The sequence below is a fragment of the Barbus barbus genome, assembly GCF_936440315.1.
Source record: "Barbus barbus genome assembly, chromosome: 19".
Classification (NCBI taxonomy): domain Eukaryota; kingdom Metazoa; phylum Chordata; class Actinopteri; order Cypriniformes; family Cyprinidae; genus Barbus; species Barbus barbus.
This window is the reverse complement of record NC_136747.1, coordinates 26,393,284-26,409,107: the sequence shown is the minus strand read 5'-3', so window position 1 is coordinate 26,409,107 and position 15,824 is coordinate 26,393,284. Positions and strand designations below refer to the sequence as shown.

Below are 15,824 nucleotides of genomic sequence, written 5' to 3'. Positions count from 1 at the left end.
ACTTGTTTCATTTGTGTATGACTAATACATACAGACCACATAATATATACCTGTTAAAATCTAAAAACGTACAATTGTATATGCAGTTCTCATAGAAATATCTTAAATTTTGGCCTAAATATTTTTTAATGATAACAGCGATTTTCAAGTGTAAAATGTTTGAAATGAGGAGAACATGAGCTCTTGGGTTCAAAATCTTCATGCTCCTTCAGCTTTAATGTCTGAGAAGTCTACCTTTTCTTTCTTGACCTATTAAAAAACCTGTTATATCAAACACATATTCAAGTATGAAACCGTAATAACCAGCGTTAGAGCATCAGAGCAGCAGCTGAAATCATACAGTCAGTCTTCATCTTCACTGATCCGGTTCTGTTCAGTCTAGTCTTGTTTGCGGTTCAATCTTCTGCCTTTCTTCAGAACAAGCTTGTTTTTAATGAATCCTCGTTTCCTCTTGCAGCCCTGCACAGATCAACAACATTAAAACAACATCAGGAGATCAAAACAACTGTAAATGAGCTGAGTGTGTGTTTGTGTTCGGCGCCGGTGACTCGAGGTTTGCGCTCCAGCCGCTGCCAGTTGTCCAGATCTTTGACTTTATACAGGTCCTTCTCAAAAAATTAGCATATTGTGATAAAGTTCATTATTTTCTGTAATGTACTGATAAACATTAGACTTTCATATATTTTAGATTCATTACAACACAACTGAAGTAGTTCAAGCCTTTTATTGTTTTAATATTGATGATTTTGGCATACAGCTCATGAAAACCCAAAATTCCTATCTCAAAAAATTAGCATATTATGAAAAGGTTCATGATAAACGAGCTATTAACCTAATCATCTGAATCAACTAATTAACTCTAAACACCTGCAAAAGATTCCTGAGGCTTTTAAAAACTCCCAGCCTGGTTCATTACTCAAAACCGCAATCATGGGTAAGACTGCCGACCTGACTGCTGTCCAGAAGGCCATCATTGACACCCTCAAGCAAGAGGGTAAGACACAGAAAGACATTTCTGAACGAATAGGCTGTTCCCAGAGTGCTGTATCAAGGCACCTCAGTGGGAAGTCTGTGGGAAGGAAAAAGTGTGGCAGAAAACGCAGCACAACGAGAAGAGGTGACCGGACCCTGAGGAAGATTGTGGAGAAGGACCGATTCCAGACCTTGGGGGACCTGCGGAAGCAGTGGACTGAGTCTGGAGTAGAAACATCCAGAGCCACCGTGTACAGGCGTGTGCAGGAAATGGGCTACAGGTGCCGCATTCCCCAGGTCAAGCCACTTTTGAACCAGAAACAGCGGCAGAAGCGCCTGACCTGGGCTACAGAGAAGCAGCACTGGACTGTTGCTCAGTGGTCCAAAGTACTTTTTTCGGATGAAAGCAAATTTTGCATGTCATTCGGAAATCAAGGTGCCAGAGTCTGGAGGAAGACTGGGGAGAGGCAAATGCCAAAATGCCTGAAGTCCAGTGTCAAGTACCCACAGTCAGTGATTCTGGTGTTGGTCCACTGTGTTTTATCAAGGGCAGGGTCAATGCAGCTAGCTATCAGGAGATTTTGGAGCACTTCATGCTTCCATCTGCTGAAAAGCTTTATGGAGATGAAGATTTAATTTTTCAGCACAACCTGGCACCTGCTCACAGTGCCAAAACCACTGGTAAATGGTTTACTGACCATGGTATTACTGTGCTCAATTGGCCTGCCAACTCTCCTGCCAACTCTCTCCTATAGGCCAGGGTGCCAAGGTGGAGCAGGAGGCCAGGGCAGAGCCGTGAGTTTGGCAGACAGCAAAGGCAGAGCTGGTGATGTGGTGGTTTCCCTTCTTTCTGAAGAATCACTCTCAGAGCCTTGTGGGGTTTTGATGCCAGAAAATAGACTTTATTATAACAAGACAATAAAGCCGAGGAATTCTTCTGCAGAACAACCCTCTCGATGTTTTCTGAGTTTCTCTTTATATAGTCTAGTTTCTAGGCGTGTTCAGAACATTTCATACATGTGCATATTTCCTTTTTTGGCAATATTTATACATATGTTCTTTCCCTAGAGAGAAGGGGCTCCTAGACATGTTTAAGGAAAGAAGCCTTCTTTGTATTTCCACATATGTTTTCCATCATAAGGGTCAGAACATGCCCTCCATGCGAGCCCTTAACACACAGGCATATGCTTATATTGGAAATATAACTTAATATACAAGTGGTTAGATTCACATTAATTATACTTGATTAATTCATATTTTGACTAATAAAAATCTTCTACAGTGACCACCTTAGCGGTTCTGACAAGGCCGATGAACCCCCAAGCAACCAAATGTTGATTTAGAATGTTACAAGTTGTTGAGTAATTCGGGTGAGGAAAGAAGATCATATGTCTGTTCTTAGAATAATAATAAAACAAACACAATAGAACCATATAAAGGCTATTCATGTGAGCTCATTTAAACTAAGGGATTTATACTTTGTTAATTTGATCCACTACTTCACATAGGGAAAAAAAACAGACATGCCAACTAGTTACTGACCTGATGCAGACACATAGCTGAAGTAGATTGATATTGTCTGGGTGGAGCGAGGTTTCGTAAGGTTACGTGAAAATAAGTGGGGCAGTTTCAAAACTGCCCCAATGGCTCTCAATTAGTTCCCTTTTTCACTACAGATTTACGTTGCAAAATTGTGGGGCACTGTTGAGTTTGGGAGGTCTCAGGCACTCTCTGCCCTGCTTAAGTATCATGCCTGCTAAAGCATGCGCGGGATTTTAATGCATCTCATGGTTTCAAAATTCTATTTTTTTTCACTGCACTGATCAGGATCAAAAATTTGTGGTTGATGTGGACTACAATTTGTTTTATATGTGCCTTTGCACCAACTGTGCGTAAGCTACAATTTAACCTAATAAACAAATGTGAGTCTACACTTTTTTTAAACATAATCCTGCATATAAACTAATTTTACCATAATATTATGTTGCTGTTTGCACGTTTAAATTCAGAAAGAACATGAGCAATGTAAATGTGAACATGAATAATGTGAATAACTGACTTGTTAGCAGCTCTTAAGTATAAAATCAATCTACACACTTTTCTGTGTGTAACACTTTTATTTTGCAAACTGCATTAACACAGTTGATATACCTTGACGATACGCAGTGGGAATCATTGGTTCAGCTCAGTTTCATAACAGACAGACGTTTTTGAATATCACACTGAACATTCACACATTCACATACAACCGACATTAAAACACAACACACAAACATAACTGTAGTGTCACACTGGATCAAACAAATCCTGATTTTTTCCCTAAATTTATCCTTATAAAACTGTGTGTCAATCTATTTTTGCTCATTTTCAAGTAAGTCCTTAAGTTTTCTCTGCCAGTCTTCAACACATGTGTCTATTGTGGCTCTTGAGCAGGGTTCAGGATGCTGGAAGATCTTGAGGAGATCAGCTTTTATATTGAGTTGACGTGCAATAGGGTCACTGGAGGCCACGTTGGTTAACTCTTCCTCTCTGGTCTGCTGAAAAAAATATGGAATATTGTTGCAAATGATATCTCGTCTTGTGTACAACAACCTGCGGATCTCGTGAATCACAACCATGGCTTTGTCCTCCCTTCTGTCTTTCTCAATGCTTCTCCTCAAACAATCGATTTCATTTTTTGTTCTCTTTTGCATGTACAATTCTGTAAAGAAGCAAAGAATACTGTCAGTGCAGAAACGTGATCTATAAAGTTCTAGAAAAGAGAAAACAAAATGCACATAAAATTATTACAAAGCATTTTTTCAGAATGCAATGCTTACGGTACAACGCGAAGCCGGACAGTGAAATCAGCAGAGGCCAGCTCCATTTATCATCTCCACCTTTTCCATTTGCTCCATTAATTTGATTTCTTTGTGCATTCAGATCATTCATTTTGACTGAATCCAAAATCCAAATCCAGAGGAATCCAAAACAAGCCAGAACAGCTTTTATTTGAACATGCTCTCAGTTTGTCAAATCACTTTCACTTTCAGAGAGAAAAGAAATTGACTGCAAGCAACGACTTGCAACATGTTCCTACACATTAGGTGTGGCTTTATGACTTTACCCAAATCCTATTGCTTTGCATATATATTTTTTATATTAAATTCTTTCAGGCTTTCATATAATATTAAAGATTAACTTACCTTCCCTTTAAGTATCAGAACAGATGGACAGATACAGTAAATGCTGTGATTCCGCATGAATCTTTTCATAGCTTTTCACCTCAAACTATTTATTCAGCGCCGGTTAAACTGGTTCTGCAAGTGCAAAGCTTATTTAAATTCCCACCCCCTTTTAAAGACATGAGCTGGCCTGATTTCATTCGCTAAAGAAAGTTTTGCATTGCATTGCTTATAATTCACTTTCTTCTTTTCATTTCACTTCTTATAATAAATCTGGCGTTGTGCATTGCTAAATGTTGTTGTCTCTGTGAGAAATTGCGTATGTTGCTCTGTTTTATGTCACCTTTTATAAAAGAGTCTTGATGCATAAATGTAAATCTGTTATTACCATATTACACCCTCTGATTAATATACTAGGAAAATAAAATGTGAGGAAAAGGTCACATTGAGATGGACTGTCAACAGTGTCGTAATTATATAATATGGATGAGGTATATGGATGGATATTTGAGCACTATTTTACTACATTTAAATATTTGGTATTTTATTATGTATGTCCTATTGACACAAATCTGAATTTGCTCCTCCCACAAAGAAACCAATATAATAAAATCAAATCTTATTAACTTTATTGACAATTAGGTCTTTTAAAATACGTAATTTTAGTGATACAGATTCATCTGCTCTCCCAATGTCACTCTTTTGTCTGTGTGCCAAGCATAGCAGCCTCAGCTCTCTGGTGTGTTTGAAGAGTGAGCTGCAGCTTCCAGTATCTGAGATACAGCCACATCAGACTCCCATTCCTGCGCTCATCTGTGTTGAGATACTCGGCACAGCTGCGATCATTCTTAAAAATATCCCTGAGACCGTCCTCCAGATGTGCAAGAAGGGGCTCTTTGGCCGTACGAACCAGAAGGTCCTTCTCCATCTCCACCCTCCTCGCACGGGACACCAAAATACTGCAAAAGGCCCTTTGCCTTTCCACCAGCCTGTACTCTACATCCTTCAGAGCCAGTGAAGCCCTCCACTCTCGCTCCTTCTCCTTTTCCAAGGCCCCGTGGAAGAGGGCACCACCAGGTCCTGCATAACGCAATCTAGATCTCTCGTTTTCTAGAGCTTCACGTTCCAACCTCATGCCTCTGCGTTCCTCCTCGAGCTGCCGACTCTGGGAAGCCAGGGCTTGACGGTAGCCATGCGCCCGCTGCTTTTCTTTCTCTAGATCAAGCTCGAGCTGAGCTGTTTCTCTGTGGTTTTCAGAGACCGTCTGTCGGTATTTCACATCCAGGTCCTTCTGGATTGTCTTTATAGTCTTTTCATACTTGACCTTGGCCTCCTCGATTTCCTTTTGAGACTCTTTGGACCAGATCCATCCTAAGACATAACACAAGACAAAAAAAGAAATTACTCTAGAGTGACCATACGTCCTCTTTTCCCTGGTCATGTCCTCTTTTTGGACCTAAAAAAAATGCGTCCGGTCGGGATTCAGAATGTCCGGGATTCAGCTTTTGCTTTGTACAGTCGCCATTCATTGAATGCATTTTTGTATTAAAGCCCTGTGCAGGACTGTTTTCTTAATGCCCCTGCTGCTGAATTTCTGACCAGTACCACCTGCTCATGCAAACATTCTAATATTACATATAATTTTTGCACATCAGGGAGCCTCTATGTTGATTTACCCCCGTGGGTTAAAGGTTTGAAATATTGCATAAATTACATTTGGATGAAATGCTTGTAACATTGGAACATTTTGCATGATAGACTGTGGTAGATGTTAAGTTTTGTGAAGGACTGCCACTAGTTAGAAGCCTTTTCTTTGTTTATGATCAATCTGCAGTGATTGTAAAATGTTTATTTTAGGTATGGAAATTACATATTTTCATGACCCCCCCAACCTGCATCCAGCCCTAATTATTCCCAGTGTACATGCTGTGGAAGCAGTAGTGTTGTGTAGTTCATACGAAAGGCAGCGAGTCCCAGCATGGGCACCAGGAGGGCATAGTTCCACTTGCTGCTGTCACCACCACCATCACCCTGCCTCTCTGGCCTTATATTCCAGTCCTGAGGATCATTCAGGTTATTCATGTGGACTGCAGCTGAAAGAAAAAAATGCATACTTCTATATCAAACATTTGACCACTATGATAAAATAGGGAAAGGCAGCTGTAAATGCTGACATTAAATGACTGAAGAAAACTGCCTAATTTTCATTTGTAGTGATGCTTTATTGTCCTTATGCAAACAAATGGAAACTGAAGTTGTATTCTCTTTCAATACAAAACTAGAAACTTGAGCAGCGCAAGACCTTCCTGAAATATGTCACTTCCTGTTCCAACGACATCCATAGGAGATTTGGCTAGATACTATTCTTTAATAAATAATATTTACCAATAATCATGCAAGCACAATACATTTTGGCAATACAATGCATCAAATATCATCGTTACCTTGCGAGAGTATTCAAAGCACTCGTCCCTTATCTAATATATTCAAATAGTCTCTTCCATACATAGGTAGGGCTAACGCCTGCGTCTGTGCTCTTCGACAAAATTATCGCTTATTTATAAGTGTGAGGGTTACTCTATACAGTGGTGTTTACAATAAATAACTCCACCCAGCTACAAAGCAAGTTTTGTTTTTTGTTTTTTATGCACAACGCTAACCGACAAATCCCCCCACTGTGGACAATCATTGGTACGGTCCTCACTGAAGCTGGCGATTCGTGAATCATTCAAACCGATTCGTTCGGATCTTTTCAAACAGTGGCTGAGCTTGGTAGCTACCAAACACGCATGTGCACCTGCTCTGTGTATTCACAGCAATCTTTTATGTAATTACGTGTTAAATTAAGTGGCAGATGTTTAAATCTTTTATTTATTAAAATTACTCGTTTATAATTATCATTAATTGATTGATCGAGAGAGAGAGAGAGAAATGTATGTCGTATTTGTTAGTAAGCATTTATATACATATTTTAAATGAATATGGATTGTGTGTACTTGGTATAACTTAACATAGTTGATGGAAACCCGATTTCCGAGCGGTTATTATAAAGTCAACAACTGAATATAAGAACGAAAGCTGTTGTTTAAGTGAACCGAAGATTGAATGAAAGTACTTTTTATGGACTGAATCACTGCTACAACAAACTGACCTATGCAATTACAATAAACAACTTTTAACTGAAAAATAATCGAGCCGCGATGCCAAGGAGGAAAAGAATCACTGAATCATTTAAAGGAACCGAATCGTTGAAATGAGTCGGACTTCCCTTCAAGCGCGTTCACGAGCTCATTGAGTCGAGTAACATGGCTGCTGTGTGCGTTGCCTCCCGTGTCCTCGGGAGAAAGATAGTGTCATCTAAAGCTGTAAGTCCTCTCTTATACTTTGCATACTTTATATTTTAAAGACATTTGGTCAGTGCATGCCATAAGTTGAACTGCTTTTTACTGGGATGTCGCTGTGATCTGTTGTAGTCTGTTTTGTGTTGGTTTTGTAACCATCATCTGCTGGGTTAAGTAACACTGTTACGTATGTGTCAGTACCTCTGATACATGAGTGTATGTTTTATGTGATGCTGTTTTATTGATGGAGTTTGTCTTTTAGCAGTGATGCTTGATGGTTTTTCACCTAAAGTCTTGTGTTATTTCATAGAGCAACATTACCATTAGCCATGTGATGTTGAATGCTCATGTTATTATGTTAAATAATATCACTTTTTAAGTGTCTGGATGCATGATTTTTATTCGATTGCGGCTCTCATGTATCCTCAAACAGTCTCCAGCTTATATTTTAGCTATCTATTAGAATGAAACTAATGATGTCTCGCTGTTATGTCACCAGAAAAGACCAGAATACATTTGATTGTTGATACTATGTTGTGTTGTAGCCATTTACTAAAAGACTGCAAGATTTTTATTGCAGGTATATTTTTATTTTATATTTATTTTAATATACGGAATAGAAAAATAATAAATAAATGAAGAAAAAACTAGCAGAAAGGAGGTGAAGTAAATAAACAAATAAATGATATCTATTTTAAATGGTTGAAACTGTAAAGCTGCTTTGAAACTGTCTGTATAAATGAATTTGTATTGAATTGGACTGATTAAATACTCAATTAAGCATTGAAATATACAAACATAGATAAACATGTGATTTTGCTTCGGTTTTTAACTCTTAAACACACTTTTTGTTGCTTCATCCAGCTTCCAGCGGTGTGCCAGGCGAGCAACCGCAAGTTGCATTTCTCAATCTATGGAAAAAAGGGAGATGCAAAAGTCTCAGATGGTGTAAGTATTTATAATACTTCCTTGCTTTCATTTGTACAGTTATATGCATATATGCACCACCATTGCAGGCTAATAAGGTTATTGCCACTTCAGTGAAACAGCATTAGATATCATAGGTTAGTGGCCTTGTGTGATGATTGTGTTGTTGGTATTTGTTCCCTCAGATCTCCACTCAGTATGCAGTAGTTGATCATGAGTTTGATGCTGTCGTGGTGGGAGCCGGTGGCGCAGGGCTGCGTGCGGCGTTCGGTCTGTCAGAGGCCGGTTTTAACACCGCCTGTGTCACCAAACTTTTCCCCACCCGCTCACACACAGTGGCCGCACAGGTTTGGAGATTTCCCCTAGTAATCAAACAATCTGCGCTCTTATACCCTCTCATATAATTCAGCAGCACAACCCGTCTGTCATCTGGATTTATGCTAGGATTTATAGGTCAGGTTTTGCTAATATTTATTGCAGGTAATTACTAAAGCCAGGACAATAAATATTCAGACTCTAATGCATCAGATTCATGTGATTTGCTCAGGAAAAGAGTGAATCGGAATCACTTCTGATTTTCAGCTAAAGAAGTCTAAAGTTCACAGTGAAGTTCAACCTTTGAAACTACACCTCTGATATTCTTACACCACTCTGAAAAAATAAAAGCACTGATAAGTGGGCTGTTTTAAGTGTTGTTCGAACTAATACATCATTAATATTCTCTTAGAATATAATATATGGCAGGTCTCAATCGATTTGTATTATTACATTTATATATAAAGACATAATGTTCATTTATAGTGGATTACAACTTCCTCTTTCCTTTTTCTTTATAAAATAGGGTGGAATTAATGCTGCATTAGGCAACATGGAGGATGATGACTGGCGTTGGCACTTCTATGACACAGTGAAGGGATCTGATTGGCTGGGAGACCAGGATGCCATTCACTACATGACGGAGCAGGCGCCTGCTGCAGTGGTGGAGGTGAGAGACGGTTACAGAGCCTGCCGCTGTCACCTTTACTGCCAGGATACTGGATAAGAGTGATTTCTGAACTCCTGTTTCCTTGTCTCTAACCCAAGCTGTGCTTCACTTCACTATAATTGATTTAGATTGTGATTTCCATCTCGTCAGAGGTTGTTGTGTCTTTTCAGCTGGAGAACTTCGGTATGCCGTTCAGCCGCACCGAGGACGGCAAGATCTATCAGCGTGCCTTCGGAGGCCAGAGTCTGAAGTTCGGTAAAGGAGGTCAGGCTCACAGATGCTGCTGTGTGGCAGACCGGACGGGTCACTCTCTTCTCCACACACTCTATGGACGGGTCAGTGAGAGTCTGTGGATGTGATCTGGGCTGATGTTCCTTAAAACGTCAAGAAATCGAGACCTGAAATCCTAGTAGAAGTTACAAAACAATTCAGCTTGAACTGGAACACCTGTTGAGCACTCGGTCTAATTGTGTCTGTGGGTGTTTAGTCTCTAAGGTATGACACCAGTTACTTTGTGGAGTATTTTGCCCTGGATCTGCTGATGGAGGATGGCGAGTGTAAGGGAGTCATCGCACTGTGCATGGAGGACGGATCCATCCACCGTTTCAGAGCCAAGAACACAGTCATTGCCACTGGGTAAGGGAAATGATCAGGTTTTCTGTCTTAAAGGGATATTAAAATTAGTCATTTACTCAATTTCAAGTTGTTCCAAACCTGTATGACTTACTTTCTTCTGCTGAACACAAAAGAAGATATTTTGAAGAATGTGGGTAACCAAACAATTACCGGTACCCATTGATTTTCCATAGTAAGAGACCAGCAACTGTTTGGTTACCCACATCCTTCAAAACATCTTTCTATTTTTAGTGTTTACCAGAAGAAAGAAATTCATACAGGTTTGGAACAACTTGAGGGTGAGTGAATGATGTCATAATTTTCAATTTTGAGTGAACTATCCCTTTAAGCAACCAGCACTGTTGTTATAGTAATATTCATATACTACTATAGTGTTTATTAATATTTTGAATTAGCTTTTATTTTTATGTTTTCGGTTTATTTTCATTTAAGTTGTAGTAATTTTGCTATGGACTTAACAGTTTATTTTTTTATTAGTGCTATTTTTTTTTTATTTTAATTAATTTAATTGATAAATTCATTTTACTTCACTAATTATTTTTTAGTCATTTTAGCACTTCATGTTTTATTTCAATTAGTTATTTTTTTCCTAATTTAAGTTATTCATCAAAGTTATATTTCAGCTTTATTTCATTACGATAATGAATTGAATATTTTTAGTTTTGATTTAGTTTTTCTATAGCTACTTTTTAATTGCAGCTTTATAAGTTTGATTGATTGTTTGAAATTATTTATTTATTTTATGATTGTTTTGTTTTAATGACAAAAACGTTTATTTAAAAAATAGCTATTTGTAAAAAGTATTATTTGATAAAATCTTTTATTATGAGGATATAAATAGTATTATTACAGTGTGTTATTACATCATAAAAAATAAAGATATGTATTGTGTTTTCTGTGCAGTGGTTATGGCCGCACATACTTCAGCTGTACATCAGCCCATACCAGTACAGGAGACGGTAATGCCATGGTGACCCGTGCTGGACTGCCCTGCCAGGATCTCGAATTTGTGCAGTTCCACCCCACAGGTGAGCTTTCTTTCATAAGCCTGGAAAAGTCCTTTAGAATACCTCGATGCTATAGCATCCCTTTGGCAATATCTAACTGATATATATTACAGCCGTGGTTATACTATTTCTTTGCCGTGTTTACATGTGTCTACTCGATCAGCTGTGTTATAAATATCCAGCTCATTCACTGATGCCCTCAGCCACCCTATGACTGGTTTGAAATGACATGACCACTGATGTAATTTCTCTCAGGAATCTATGGAGCCGGATGCCTGATCACAGAGGGCTGCCGTGGAGAGGGAGGAATCTTGATCAACAGCGAAGGCGAGAGGTTCATGGAACGTTACGCACCCAATGCCAAAGATTTGGCCTCTAGGGACGTGGTCTCACGGTCCATGACCATTGAGATCAGGGAAGGAAGGTATAATATACTTCAGTTTTACTGTAATATCAGTATTAAAGAGTACATTTTAATGTACTCTTTAAGATGTTGCAAGTGTGTGACTGACTGGTTAACAAATGAGCTCTCTTGAAAAATAAACTGGTGATAAGTTTCTAAAAATGAGTTTCCACCCTGTTCTCCCCAGAGGTGTTGGGCCAGATAAAGACCACGTCTACCTGCAGCTTCATCATCTTCCTCCCCAGCAGCTTGCTACTCGCCTGCCCGGCATCTCTGAGACCGCCATGATCTTTGCTGGAGTGGACGTCACAAAAGAGCCCATCCCAGTATTACCCACCGTCCACTACAACATGGGCGGCATCCCCACCAACTATAAGGGACAGGTATTGTGATGCATGACTATTACTATTGCTAGTGCTTCGGTTAGGCATTTGAATGAACTCCAAATGCTTAATACAAAATGAAGTATTATTTGTCCTGCACTGTTTGTCATAGCACCTTATATTAGAACTGTAGTTGTAATAGATTTACACTACCATTCCAATATAATTGGGATCAATAAGTTTTATTTTATTTTTTAAAGAAAATTATATTTACTTAGGATCAATTAAATTGCAAAAAAAAAAAAAAACATTACATTTCAAAGTGACAGTAAAAATACAACAAAAAAAAATCAAATAAATCTATAAGGGTTAAGGGAATGAAACTATGCAAATGCACATCATTTATTAATAATAAAAAAAAAAGTTAAGATATACAGCCATTAAAAGAACAATATTTCATGTATTGAATGCCAAGTGTCAAATGCTTTTTGTAAAATTATATATGATGTTATTAGTGTAAAAACCTTTTTCCCATTTCTCCCACACTATTGGGACTGAATTTTGTTGATAAAGGCCTGTTCATGAACCATTGCAGTGCATCATAAAAATTAATTACCTGTTCATCTGAAAATGAATGTTTATGCAAGTTCATATCGGAGTAATGTTTTTATTGTTTCTTTTTTTACTTTTTTGAGCAATCAGGAGATATAAATTCAACATTTTAATTAATTTCCTTTAACTGTATTAAAAAAAAAAAAAATTAAGCTATGGTTGTTTTATAAAATACTGATTCTTTGAATGCATTATGAGGGTTAAACACAAATGGTAAAATCACTGTTTGGAAGTGACACACTTGTCATGAGAATATAATGCTAATATCCTCTCTCTAATCGTGGCAGGTCATCACCCATAAGAATGGAGAGGATATGGTGGTGCCAGGCCTGTACGCCTGCGGAGAAGCCGGTTGTGCATCGGTGCACGGTGCAAACCGTCTGGGCGCCAACTCACTGCTGGATCTGGTTGTGTTTGGACGTGCATGTGCCCTGACCATTGCTGAGACAAACACTCCAGGTACTTCAGTACACTCTGAAATGGTGAAGGAATGCCTGATAATTGCCTTTTTTAGACAAAAGACATTAATCCTGAAAAGCAGTGATTTAGTAATTATGTACATTTTTATACATTCAATTGTGATTATCTGTCTATCTTGTATTATAGGAGAGAGGCTTTCCCCTCTGAAACCCAATGCAGGAGAAGCATCTGTCGCCAATCTGGACAAGATCCGCTTTGCTAACGGCAGTACCAGAACCTCAGAGATCAGACTGAATATGCAGAAGGTCTGTCACTTCACTGTAGTTTTTTATTTCTTAAAAGAATAATAAAGTGCTTGACTGATCAAAAGGATGCTGCAATGAATTTTCCTGCCGAATTGAAGCATATGGAAGCCTCATCTTATGATTTAGGATGATCTCAAGTGGTTATAATAAAATACCCATTTCAAAATAATTTAACCTGTTTTGTGTTTCTCTTGGACCTCAGACCATGCAGAATCACGCTGCTGTGTTCCGCACCGGAGACGTCCTGAAGGAGGGTTGTGAAAAGATGGACTCCGTCTACAAGTCTATGGATGACATTAAGACATTTGACAGAGGTCAGTGACGACTGGTTAAGGAGAGCTGAATAAATTAGAAACTGAATATCTCTACACTCACATGCAGTATTGTTCAAAAGCTTGGGGACAAGTATGATTAATATTTTAGTATTTTCATTCAGCATTTATTAAAAGTGACAGACTGAATTTTATTTTCCATCAGAGGAATAAATTACATTTTAAAATATATTCAAATAGAAAACTTACTTTAAATTATAATATTTCACTTTAATATTTATAATATTTCACTTTTTATTGTAATCAAATAAATGCAGCCTTGAGCAGAAGAACCTTTAAAACACATTTTAATCTAAAAATGGTAGTGTTTGCTAATGAGTAATCATTTTAGTCTTTAGATTTGCTCTTTGTTTGTTTCCTGATCTGCATTACTATATTGGAAAGGTTGTGTTATTGCTGCAATATGATGGTTCCTATAGCATTTTGGGCTGTTTTTATGACTTCAGGCATTGTCTGGAACACTGATCTGGTGGAAACTCTGGAGCTGCAGAATCTGATGTTGAACGCGGTGCAGACAATCGTCTCCGCTGAGGCACGTAAAGAGAGCAGAGGAGCTCACGCCCGCGAGGACTTCAAGGTGAACTGTCTGAAACCAGCAAACTTGTCCAAGGACAACATTTTGTACTTTTACAAAGCTGTAATAAAGCTGTCTGAGACAGAAGTGTAGCATTACTTCACTTGTTCAACAATGGATCCTCTGCAGTGAATGGGTGCCGTCAGAATGAGAGTCCAAACCGCATCCCAAGTAATCCACACCACTCCAGTCCATCACTTCACAAGATGTTAATTGATGGTCTGGAGTGGTGTGGATTATCGTGACGTTTTTATCACCTGTTTGGACTCTGACGGCACCCATTCACTGCAGGGGATCCATTGCTGACCAAGTGATGGAAATGCTACATTTCTCCAAATCTGATGAAGAAACAAAATTCATCTACCTCTTTGATGGCCTGAGGGTGAAAGCATCTTTTTTGTGTGTGCATATTTTCATTTTTGGGTGAACTATTTCTTTAATAGGCATCGTAGTGTTAAAGACACAATTGTCATGTTGATAATATGTTTTTGTCTTCCGTACAGGACCGTCTGGATGAGTATGATTACTCCAAGCCTCTGCAGGGACAAGTGATGAAGCCTTTCGACCAGCACTGGAGGAAACACACCATGTCCTACGTGGATCCCAAGACAGGAAAGGTAAATGTAATGAACCATCGGTTTCATTGTGGGAATGTTTTGCCATTGTTACCTTTTCCCTTCATTTGTTTACCTTTAAATCTTTTTTGTTATTCTGCATACAGGAAGCTGTATGTTTAAGAAAGTGTACATTAATATGCGCTAACGTGTGTTTCAGGTTACTCTGGAATACAGGCCTGTGATTGACTACTCTCTGAACGCAGAAGAATGTGCTGCTATTCCCCCTGCAATCCGTTCCTATTAAACACATCCTAATGTGCCCCAGCTGACTTTGCTCTTTTGCTTATTTATAATCAGCCAATAAATAAATGAATATCTCGTTATTGACACTGACAGGCTATATTTTATTGAAATATTACCACAATACGATTCGTATCTCAAAATTCACACAATAAAGTTGAAATACCACTGTACTAGTCAGGCTCCATGACAAAGATTCAGCTGTTCTGTAACTGAAGACAATAATAACAGCTGTGTGATATTGATGTATGTCACTGAAACTCATCCCTCACATTTGCTCTAAACTGTGCTTGCAAATAAATCATTAAAGATTTAGTATTTAAATGTTGAATGATTGTCTTAATGAAATGAGAAGCACTTGCACATTGTGGAAAATAGATTAAATAAGTCAACACTTTAGCTTAGCAGTTTGTAATGCTAATGCAATGTACGGTTTTGTATGTATTTGACCTTGTGGCCTTTCATGCTTGAATATATTTCCCAACTCATCTGTATGTAAAGTTCTGTACATCTTGCATGTTTTGTTTTGTAGGTTCTGTTTAAACTCAATAAAGATGATCCGGGTGATAATGACAGGGTCTGTTATATGGGCTAAAATGTACTAACGTTAATTGGAAAGAGAAGGTTTGATTTCTATATATATATATATTAATATAAATATATAAAATGTATATTTGTTTCAAAATGTTCTTTCATGAAAAATAATAAATTAAAAACAAAATAAATATTTTTGTTATTTTAGAAAAAAAAAATGATATAGTTTCATACAAAATTCGATTGGTATGTCATTATGTAAACATGTTAACGCGACACACATTTGTAGACTCATCCAAAAGCAGTTATATAATGTACTTCCAATGAAGAAACTTTATTTGGAATTAGACATTTTGGCTCAACTGATCCTTCACACGAGCCAAAATGGCGTCCGTTTCAATGCTCGGACGTAAACAGCTTCAGTTTCCTCCT

General features: G+C 38.1%; 2 protein-coding genes across 2 annotated transcripts; one reads left to right on the top strand and one right to left on the bottom strand.

Annotated features, from left to right (window-relative positions):
• Positions 1–3,047: 3,047 nt before the first annotated feature.
• On the bottom strand, positions 3,048–6,810 carry LOC306884832 (coiled-coil domain-containing protein 127-like). Its single transcript, XM_079441048.1, has 4 exons — positions 6,581–6,810; positions 6,095–6,229; positions 3,792–5,507; positions 3,048–3,673 (listed from the first exon to the last, which is right to left on the bottom strand). The coding sequence occupies exons 2-3, from the start codon at positions 6,216–6,218 to the stop codon at positions 4,831–4,833; spliced, it is 801 nt and encodes a 266-aa protein (XP_079297174.1). The 5' UTR covers positions 6,219–6,229; positions 6,581–6,810; the 3' UTR covers positions 3,048–3,673; positions 3,792–4,830.
• A 69-nt stretch (positions 6,811–6,879) lies between these two features.
• On the top strand, positions 6,880–15,432 carry LOC306884831 (succinate dehydrogenase [ubiquinone] flavoprotein subunit, mitochondrial). Its single transcript, XM_079441047.1, has 15 exons — positions 6,880–7,501; positions 8,342–8,425; positions 8,590–8,751; positions 9,246–9,389; positions 9,560–9,724; positions 9,877–10,025; positions 10,929–11,053; positions 11,288–11,456; positions 11,623–11,818; positions 12,658–12,829; positions 12,977–13,095; positions 13,298–13,409; positions 13,874–14,004; positions 14,505–14,618; positions 14,776–15,432. The coding sequence occupies exons 1-15, from the start codon at positions 7,442–7,444 to the stop codon at positions 14,860–14,862; spliced, it is 1,989 nt and encodes a 662-aa protein (XP_079297173.1). The 5' UTR covers positions 6,880–7,441; the 3' UTR covers positions 14,863–15,432.
• The last annotated feature ends 392 nt before the right edge of the window (positions 15,433–15,824 follow it).

What these genes read in the sequence shown, in the direction of transcription:
- LOC306884832 (XM_079441048.1), bottom strand. Translation starts at nt 6,218, where the DNA reads ATGAATAACCTGAATGATCCTCAGGACTGGAATATAAGGCCAGAGAGG. An exon ending in GCTGGGACTCGCTGCCTTTC is followed by an intron (nt 5,508 to 6,094) that starts GTATGAACTACA and finishes GTTATGTCTTAG; the next exon opens with GATGGATCTGGTCCAAAGAG.
- LOC306884831 (XM_079441047.1), top strand. Translation starts at nt 7,442, where the DNA reads ATGGCTGCTGTGTGCGTTGCCTCCCGTGTCCTCGGGAGAAAGATAGTG. An exon ending in CGCCTGCTGCAGTGGTGGAG is followed by an intron (nt 9,390 to 9,559) that starts GTGAGAGACGGT and finishes GTGTCTTTTCAG; the next exon opens with CTGGAGAACTTCGGTATGCC. An exon ending in ATTGAGATCAGGGAAGGAAG is followed by an intron (nt 11,457 to 11,622) that starts GTATAATATACT and finishes TGTTCTCCCCAG; the next exon opens with AGGTGTTGGGCCAGATAAAG.